This window comes from Leguminivora glycinivorella, chromosome 1 (assembly GCF_023078275.1).
Source record: "Leguminivora glycinivorella isolate SPB_JAAS2020 chromosome 1, LegGlyc_1.1, whole genome shotgun sequence".
Classification (NCBI taxonomy): domain Eukaryota; kingdom Metazoa; phylum Arthropoda; class Insecta; order Lepidoptera; family Tortricidae; genus Leguminivora; species Leguminivora glycinivorella.
In genome coordinates, this window is record NC_062971.1 from 720335 (window position 1) to 731084 (window position 10750).

At 36.2% G+C, this 10750-nt stretch overlaps 1 protein-coding gene across 1 annotated transcript; it reads right to left on the reverse strand.

Annotated features, from left to right (window-relative positions):
• Positions 1 to 2489: 2489 nt before the first annotated feature.
• On the reverse strand, positions 2490 to 7797 carry LOC125230987 (cyclin-dependent kinases regulatory subunit-like). The gene is made up of 2 exons (XM_048136311.1): positions 7571 to 7797; positions 2490 to 4038 (listed from the first exon to the last, which is right to left on the reverse strand). Exons 1-2 carry the CDS (start codon positions 7627 to 7629, stop codon positions 3816 to 3818), a joined length of 282 nt encoding a protein of 93 aa, XP_047992268.1. The 5' UTR covers positions 7630 to 7797; the 3' UTR covers positions 2490 to 3815.
• Positions 7798 to 10750: the final 2953 nt, after the last annotated feature.

A 10750-nucleotide genomic window follows, 5' to 3' on the forward strand; every position in this document is an offset into this window, starting at 1 on the left:
TTATTTTTATTATGAGCGTCTTGAACCCGAAACCTTTATTTAATGAAAATTGAATTGTACTTTCGCGTATGTAGTATGTAATAATGTTTTCAAACATATTTTTGTATAGTATTTATTCATATTTACTCTTAATTTTTTTCTAAGTGTTTATTTATATTAAGTATCATTTAACTAGCCATAAAATTAATTCCATGTACTTAGTCATCACACATATTTTCTTGTACAAGACGTAATTGACTAATTAATGCATTCTATGCACTTCAGAGTCATATTCGACAGTAAAAAACATGTTTCAAATATGAAAACGTTCTGGCACTTCTGGCCGCTCCTAGGCCCTGCCGCCGCTTCTAAAAGTACGTGGCATGGCTAGCGCCCGCGCGCGTTTCCCGCGCAGCCCAGCCGCCCCGCTCGCCGCCTTAGATCATTGTCGTGGCTAGGCCGTAACAGCCCCGCTCGCCGCCTTAGATCATTGTCGTGGCTAGGCCGTAAGAAAGCCGCTATTATCGATAAAGCAACCTTTGTGATGTTTTACTGTAATCCTACACGCTCAGTCTTACGGTTTAACCCTTTGCTGATTGGTGCAGATTTCCTTCTGGCATTTGTACTTTTCAAATGTTGTGAATAAGGGCATTTTCAAAATCTGGGACCAAAAATTAGCGAAAATTGTTAACAAAAATTAACTCTGTTCAGCAAGAAATTTCAAAAAATATGTCGTTTTTGTGTGAATTACCTAAACTTTAAGCGATAATCTACATTCAAAACGTGAAAAAAGTTAAATATTAGACAGATTTTATGCTTAATTTTATTGTAGTCACAAAACTGACGAGTTAATTTTTGTTAACGATTTTCACTAATTTTGAGTCCCAAATTTTGAAAATGCCCATATCATAATGTCATATTATAAAAAAACTAAATGTTTTAAAGACTAGTGTGAAGAAACTTCCAAGAAAATATAAAGAAGATAATATATGTTTTAAAGTAAGTAATTTATTCGTAAGTATAACAATAAAATAGGTACATAGTACATTTATTAAGGCATTAAGGAACAACATCGATAACTTAAATTAGTTATTTCTGTCTCATCAGCATCACAAGTATCAAAAACAATTCATAAGGCACACATACCACAAACATTATATTTAAGAAAATGGAAGAATTTTAGTATAACTTTTTAATGCAAGTTTTCTATGCAAACGAAGAGGAAACAGATTAACCTAACTAACCTTATACATATGCATTTAGTTGTTATTTCACCAGTCACATCACTAAATAAAGTAAGGACGCTAAGTATGAAGAATCTCGTACATTGACCTGCTGCTTGCTGTCCTGGGTACGTAGCAGTGGCGGCTGGTGAACATTTTTGCTAGGCAACACTGAGCAAAAAGAAACCTACCTTAACATTAGGTACTTTACTAGTAATAAATTTTATATAGGCAAGCCGGTGGGAATCGGCTTGTATGGACCAGCCGCTGTTGGTACGTAGCCGAATGGCACAAACGCTCACGAAACGAAACTCTCTTAGATAGTCTGGCTCTGTCGCGCCAATACGCAAGAGCGATAGAGATATCTATATATAGATATATCTCCGAGCGTTTCGTTTCGTGAGCGTTTGTGCCTAGACGGCGTGCATTCGGCTACACACCCTGTACGCATAGTGGGATTGTGCACGAGACGGAGATAATGACGAGTCAATATACGATATTCTTTGTCACTTCTTTTTTTTTCTTGCACACCCAGTAGTTAAATAGTAAATATCTTTACTGCAGTTATTTACTAGTGTGGTCCAGTCACCGGCAATAACAACGCACAAAAAAGAAGGCCGCAAAATATATGGCACCATCTTGTTTCTGGGCATTTTCAGAATTTGGGACCCCCCAATTAGCGAAAGTTGTTAACAAAAATTAACTCACTGTCAGTTTTGTGACGATCATTAAGCATGAAATTTCAATAAAAATATTGTTTTTGTGTTAATTACCTACATAAACTTTAAGCGATAATCTACATTCAGAATGTGAAAAAAGTAAATTTTTAGACAGATTTTATGCTTAATTATCGTCACAAAGCTGACAGCAATTTAATTTTTGTTAACAACTTTTGCTGACTGGGGGACCCAAATTCTAAAAATGCCTTTCTAAAGCCATAAGAGTGTGTCAGATATTCATGCAGCCTTCTTTTTGTATCAACCAATTGGAACCCTAGGCCACTGTAGAACTATGTCATAGTGACGTTACATATCAAATGGTAAGAAATCTCTTACTGCTTGTCATTTTGACATGGTTGTAGAGTGGCCTAGGGTTTCAATTGGTTGACTGTACAATATTATTGGCAGTGAATATCCATAGCCGTCAAGACAGCGCAAAGACATACGTTGCCACCCACGTATTAATATTAAAGTATTTAAGGAACAGTACACAAAAAATAGCTAAGTATAATTCAAACTACAGAAGACCCGTAATAAACACAGATCTTTTAGAATATCAATAGAAATGCCACATTTACATATCGAGGTATTAAAAATAATACTAATTTCAATTAATAATTCATTCAAATTAGTACTAAATTTATAAATTTAAGACTGAATCAATAATATTCTAGATAAAATCACGAATTATCTCTCAACTATCACATAAACTCCACATAGCTACAATATTCAGTCCTTTAACATGTTTAAATATTTCATACTATAAGTATTAGGAAATGTCTCATAACAAGTAATCCTTGGAATTAGAATATTATTTGTAAATCAACAAAGAACTAGTCTCCCTCTTAGTTCGAATACTTCCAATTGAAAATCTAATTAAAAATGTGTAGACTGAGTATTACAAATTTTTGGGCCTAGACACAAACTTTTTGAACAGCCAAGGGCCCATTTCTCGAAGCTATAAGTTACAATTTACAAGTGGTTGTCAATGTCTTATATGACAAGTTGGAAAGAGTTTTCCGCTTGTAACTTATAACTTTCAGTTTTGAGAAAAAGGCCACAGATCTCCACTTTATTTTACAAACCTAAAGACTTAACCCTTAAAATACCAAACAGATGATCCATCGGCGTAGTTCAGAGTAGGCAAGTTCGTTCTTTACATATTCTAAAAACTTCGTGTTCAAGAATTATGCATATTGCCATTATCAACTGATAAAACTTTAGATACATTCATAACCTCAATGATTAGTTGATTTACAATGATATTGCTAATTCCAAGGCTAAATTAAATTAATTTAAGTAATGCTTTGTTTAGACTTTCAAATAATTGGTTCCTGAGACACAAATGTATCCTTTAGCTAAGCTAGACTGCCTTTCCTCTGAGGTGAAAGGTGACAGGAAGGGATCAACAGCACAGCATATTGTAGCAAATAAGCAGAGCAACTTAATGCATGTCTGCAGAGGTGTGACAATGTCTCACAGGCAAGATACACACTTTACATAGGTGTACATAGGTTTTGTCTACCTGTCCCACTCTAATTGATACCATTAGAAAAGGATGAGCAGTTTGACTCGAGGGTGAGATACTATCGCACCCATCATGAGGTTCGCCTACATAGAAGAACAACAATGTGTTTTTTTTATACAACGTCGGTGGCAAAAAAGCATACGGTCGGCCTGATGGAAAGCAGTCACTGTAACCTATGGACGCCTGCAACTCAAGGAGTAACACATGCGCGTTGCCTACCCATTAGAAACTTGTACACTCCCTATGTGTGTATCCCTACGTGTTACGTGATTCCTGCATGTCACCCCATTGATATATCCCCTTCACCCCTCTTCATTAATTTATCAAAACCATTTCAAAGTCTAAACAAAACATATCCGCTCACATCTATACCTTAACAGTTGAGCTTGTATTACTATCTAACCCGTTGACCGGTGCCTGTATATCTGTTCGTGGCCTCCGGAAGAGCAGGACATGCGGCTCTGGGTTGTGCACCATGAAATGGAGCCAGCCGGGCGACTGCTGCACTCCAAGGTTCCGCCATTCTGTCTCGGTCATTAGATGAGACTTGGGGACGAGCCGGGCTAGGTCCGGTGGTAAGATGACATGTCTGAAACAGAGGATTTCTCAAATGTAATAAAATATGTGAGACACAGTAAGATTAAGGTAAACATTATTACATTACTGTACAATATAACATATAATAGTTTTTTAAACTTCCTCCTGTCAGTATACATGTTTTTTTTGTTTTCCGTTAAATTTGACACGCAATTAGGTTCATCATAAGGAACCAACCTGTATATTGCTTTTTGTTAATTTTTCGTTTCCATACATAATAAATGAATTAATTAGTGTGTGAGGACCTTAATCATAACATTAAAGTCATTGTCAAGTGTTTGACGGCACATGTCCAAACAAATAACATTAGGAAGTGGTAAGGGATGCCACACACATGTTCAGTAATTAATTTTTTTTTTAATATTTCGGTATTCGTAAGAGGATAATTTCTTAGAGAAATTTATTGTATTTGAACCACAGATCAATACAACAAGATGGCCCTTACAGGGCGACTCGCGGTCACCAAGCATACGACAAATCAGGTTTATAAAAGTTTGAACGCGTGCGACACCGATCAGTAGCGCCCAAGTATACGACCCGCTAACAGTGTCCGTGTCCGCTCGGGAAAAAATCTTAAATAATCAATTTTGGTTGCAAACAATGGTCTCTTACAGCATAAAGTGGTGTGGCAAGTCTTCTAACACTTCTACATGTAAAAAAGATGGAACAACATTCCACAGTTAAGTCAAATTAATTATTTTGTTGAATATTGTTTATTGTCCGCGGAGTTCATTTATACTGGTCAATATGGTTGTGCTGAGCGGCGCCGAGGCGCGTCCATCCCTCTTTACCGAGTTAACAATGTGATATGCTATCCCTTTCACGTAAACGACTAGGCATGGGGCCATGTTAGTTTATGTCTGTTGCGGGAACTTCGTACTGCCGTTCGTACCATGTGCTACCATTTTATGAAATATAAAAGAAAGCAGATTTGTAATAGTGAATAATTATCTAGAATCTGTAGAGTCTGTAGTGGTATTTAGTTCATTGATTAGTTTAGAATATTTAGTTGGTTATTTAACTTAGTAAACGTAAGTAAAAATGCACAGTTTAGTTATTAGTTACTAGAATGATTTTTATTGAGATGCTATCACAATTATCATCCTCCTTGCGTTATCCCGGCATCGGCATTCGCCACGGCTCATGGGAGCCTGGGGTCCGCTTTGGAAACTACTACCAAGATTTGGCGTAGGCACTAGTTTTATGAAAGCGACTGCCATCTGACCTTCCAACCCGAAGGGTAACTAGGCCTTATTATAATTTAATTATAATATTATAATTTGTTGCAAAACAAATTCACCACAGTACTGGTACCGGTACCATTGTCTATAATAGACATGTCCCATTCCCATCCCTACTGCTAATCATAAAGGCGCGCCATTATTTGAAACGACCAATGGCAGCACCGTGCGCGCCCGCCTCACCCCGCAAGGATTGGTGATTTGCGTCTCGAACAATATCGCTTGCATTTGGCTTCTAGTGGGGTGTTCTGTGATTTGAACTAAAGAATCTTCCCTCAAAGTTATCGGAATTCAATAAAAACAGGGTGTCTAATTTAAGTTTAAGATGAAAAGTGATGCAAAAGGCTAAATTGTAGTGTAAAAATTGCAATGTGGTCACCAATACAGCAGATAAGAACAGAATTAAATGTTGATGATGAACGGAGGAAATAGTGCAACCGCAAATGGAATGCCCGCTATATTTATTCAAATTAATTTCATTTGGATATATATCTGCTTAATTGTAACCTTTCATAGCCTTTGGACTATTGTCAAACTCTAAATTGCCCCCATCTGTCCGGAGTATGATGAAGCATGATTATTAGTATCCTTATTAGTATCCTATTTATAAGAATGTTGTACTTTGTATTATTCAAGCAGATGTCAAACTTAATGCCAATATACTGGTAAGTTTCGTAATAATTTCGTAATAATAAATACATATACATTGGAGTAGGTTAAGAACATCTTAATAGACTAAAAGCATTAGAATATAGACACAGCTAAAAATTGTACTTTACTGGACACCTACGTAAAGTAAAAGACATAGTTTCACTCAGATTACGAGGGCGGGATGATATGTAACTAGCCTTAGCCATTTAAAAAGTTAGAATTAAAAAAAAAACTGCCTCATTTTTATTACCGTGTCTCTGGCTATCTGTGTTCGAAATTTGAATTTGTTGGCGCGGATATTTTATTATTTTTCTATTATTTGAAAATTTATTGTGTCGCTTGTTTTCTACATGGACAAAAATGAACAAAGAGTTGTGATAAAGTTTCTTTATATGAAGGGTATGAAGGGGATGGATATACATGAAGAGTTAAAGAATGTTTTGGGTGAATGTGCACTTTCTTACGCCACCGTAAAAAACTGGGTGGCTGAATTTAAACGCGGTCGTACAAGTGTCGAAGACGAAGCCCGCCCTGGACGGCCGAAAACCGTTACGAGTCCGGAAATGGTCTCCAAAGTACATGACTTGGTTTTGGCCGATCGGCGATTAAAGCTATCTGAAATAGCTGACACTACAGGTATGTCAAAAGAACGGGTACATCATATCCTGAGTGAAAAATTAAACATGAAAAAGTTATCCGCCCGTTGGGTGCCGCGATTGCTTACACACGATCAAAAAAGAATTCGGGTGCAAAATTCGAAGGAATGTTTGAGTCGTTTTCAAGGGAATAAAGCAGATTTTTTGCGTCGATTTGTTACAACCGATGAAACGTGGGTTCACCACTACACGCCAGAATCAAAAATCCAATCAAAACAGTGGACAGAATCTGGGTGTTCAGCTCCTAAAAAGGCTATGTCTGTAAAGTCAGCTGGAAAAGTGATGGCTTCCGTCTTTTGGGATGCAAATGGAATTTTAATGATAGATTACCTTCCCAAAGGTCAAACTATAAATGGAGAATACTACGCAAATCTTTTAGATAAGCTTCATGAAAGTATTCAGCAAAAACGACCAGGCTTATCCAAGAAAAAAATAATTTTTCATCAAGACAACGCCAGGGTTCACACATGTGTTAAAGCTATGGCAAAAATCAACGAACTCAAGTACGATTTGTTGCCCCATCCGCCTTATTCGCCTGATCTCGCACCGTCAGACTTTCACCTATTCCCTAAGCTCAAAACTTTTTTGGGTGGACAGAAGTTTGCCTCCAATGATGACGTCATAGCCGCTGTAGAGGAGTATTTTGCAGGCCTCGAAAGAAGTCATTTTAAGGAGGGCATTGCAGCTTTAGAACGAAGATGGAATAAGTGCATTGAGCTACAAGGAGACTACGTCGAAAAATAAAATATTTTTTTTTACACTTTTATACCCTTTTATTTATTAGGCTAGTTATTTATCATCCCGCCCTCGTACGTGGACAATGTGTCAAGACGAAACTATCATTTAGTCATATAATTACAACATATTAAAAGGCAAATGGCATTGGCAGACATAGTGTAAGCCCTATGAATCAACATCAGAAAAAACTAAGCTCAAAATGATCAGATATTAACTATAACATTGAAAAATTCCTTACCTATATTCATATACGTCATCATTATATCTTTCGGAGTACTGGATCTGGTCTACTGGCATTTTTGTCCTCACTTCAGCGCAGTATTTATCAAGGTCAATTGTTTTGATGTATTAAAATAAATGCAAGCTTTTTTCAGCTGACTCGATTAGAAAATATTCATTTATCACATTCAACTTTTTCTGTCCGACCGGCAACTGTCATGACTGTCAATGAGAAACGTTCAGAACTCGCGTTGTTGTTAGTTATCAATCATCAAACCAAGTTTTTTCTTAATCAAATAAACCGTAAAATTATTAAATTATTCGTAAGTTACACGTAAAATATACTTTTATATGACCATTTATCCTGTAAATGGTCCTTTTTTCAAATTTTGGATTGCAAAATTATATTATTGTAGTAAGTAGGATGTGTTTCAGAGCGAACTACCATAATGGAGGGATAAACTGTCAAACTGACTGACATGTAATTTGGGCTCCTTTTCACGATATTTTATACCGACCGCGTAAACTTAGAAGTCCAAAAAATCAGTTGTTTATCAATAAATTATGTTGTTATTTTATCATCACATCGTAAAATCTTCATTGTCCTACTCTAGGAAAGCGATATTATAATAACGCGGCAAATGAAATAATTAGGTGATATACTCTGTCAAACAAGTCTGTCAGTAAATAAGAACAGAGAAAACTGTATGCATCCTTTTCTTTAGGGTGCTGGAGAAAAGGATACGAGGTGCGGTCCAAAAGTTTCCGGCCTAACAAAGAAAGGGCTTACATATCTTTGCAATTTTATTTTTATTTTTTAATATAGTCTTCCTCTGTCACAACGCACTTTTCAAATCTCTTTAAAAGCTTCTCCATCACCTAATAAAAATAATAAAGATTTTTGTCCTCAAAATCGGCCTAAACCGCACGGGTCACTTCGTCAACCGAAGATTTTTTTTTTCTACTTCAGTCTACCTTAAGTTTTTAAAACAAATAATAATCACTTGGGGTCACGTCTCGAATAGAAGGTAGGTGCCGAATTTTTTTGAAGACACATTTCGTCATAGCAACCTTGTAAAATGAAGCAGCGTGAACGGGGAAATTATCGCGAAAATGCCTTTGTGCCTCTGCTAAGTTTTTAAAGACTATTCTGCATTATCTGCTATCGTAACTGGACAAAAAATATTGCGTAGTATCTGCTATTTACCGTAGTCTACCCTTCTTTTATGTAAATCGTTAGAATTTCGTGACAACCGTAGAATACCGTAGCTTTTATCTTTTTTCGTGCATTTAGTGACCGAGGTTGTTCTAGGCGCCTTTTCACCATGACATTGTCACTCCATTAATTTTATTTTGTATAGAGTATCGTCTTACATAACCATGGTTTCATCTACAGTAGCAATTGCATTCATAAAACTCGCTACGCGGTGTCTATGCTGGTCTCAAGTTTCATGAACTTACGGTTTTTCACTCATCTCGCTGTAAGCACAATAAAAGTTTGGGCACTAACCTAGCACTAAACACCGTAAAAAAAACCTACAGCCAACAGACACCTAAAGAAACTATACACCAAAAAAGTGGAATAAATGACGAACACAAGATATCCATACTTTTTTTAAACTCTTCCGCCATATTTGTCGGGCCGGAGACATTTGGACCGCACCTTGTACCTATAGTTTTCTTAGTTCTTATTTACTGACAGACTTGTTTGACAGAGTATACTACATACCCGGAAGTTAGTCGGTAAGTTAAGTTCTTAAAATTAAATGGCCTCAGTCCATTGGTGGGACTATTTTGCCAGTGCAAGGTGATTATAAGCTAATTGTTATTGATTTTGGTACGGTAAGTATGACAGTTCACATTAAAGGTATTAATGGTTACAAAGCTAGGCAGAACGGAACGGTTATACATTCAATGTCAAAATAAAACTAACACAAAAACAATATAGGTAAATCAAAATTTGAATTGGAAAAAAAAAAAAAAACAGAAACATGAAATAAAAAAAATTAAATAGGGGAGTCAAATTTAAAAATCCGATTGTCTATGGTCACAACAGTAAGCAAACATGTGTTAACCGTTTTTATTTATTAATGTTAGATCATGAGATCAGTCATTGCAGTTATTAAAGTTAAGAAAATCTGTTACTGAGTAGAAACAGTGCTCATTTAAAAACTCAATCAGGTTTTTCTTAAAGACAACTTCGTTATCCGTCAACCTCAGCGATTTCGGCAAACAATTATATATTTTCGGCGCCATTGAAAAGAAACTTTTTTGAAAAAGAGCCGATTTACCAGGTACTGGATGTATTTTGTCACAATTTCGTGCCCCCGTAAGGTGCCTGAACAGATGCATATTTCTTTTAACAAACATAGCTGTTTCTAGAATATATAAATCAAACACAGTTAACACTTTAAGTTGCTTAAAATATGGTCTACAGCTGTTAGTGCGTTTCAACTTACAAATGGATCTAATACACCGTTTTTGAGCTTTATGGACATCAGTGGCATGGCTGGAGTTCCCCCAGAAGATAATTCCATACCTTAAAGCTGAAGAAATATGGCCATGATAGGCGGACATAATAGCAGTACGGTTAACGACTTTATTTAACATAAATAAATTGTATGAGTATTTAACTAGTTTATTACAAAGAATGTCAGTGTGTGTATTCCAATTCATTTTATCGTCAATATGTAAACCTAGAAATTTTGTAGAATGAGTAATAGCTATATTATGATCTCTAAATGTCACACTAGTCAAGTCTTCGGTTTTTCTTTGTCTAAAGCTCATAATTGTTGTTTTTTGCAAATTAATTTTCAAATTATTCTCTTCCAACCAGTGTACTAATCTATCTAAACAACCAGATATTTCATCCCTATCATTAAGCACAATAGTGCAGTCATCAGCATACAACACTGTTGGATGTGGGATAGCTCCTGGGAGGTCGTTAATATATGCTAAAAAGAGCAAAGGCCCTAAAATGCTGCCTTGGGGCACTCCATACGTAACCAAACTGTCATCAGAAAAATGCTCGGATTCAATCTTGGTAAGATGTGATATTCTGGTTATGTTTGTGCGTTGAGTTCGACCGGTTAGGTATGATTCTATCAAACTATGCACATTACCTCTTACACCATATAGGTATAATTTGTCCAGCAGTATTTTGTGGTCAACATAGTCAAAGGCCTTAGTCATATCTATA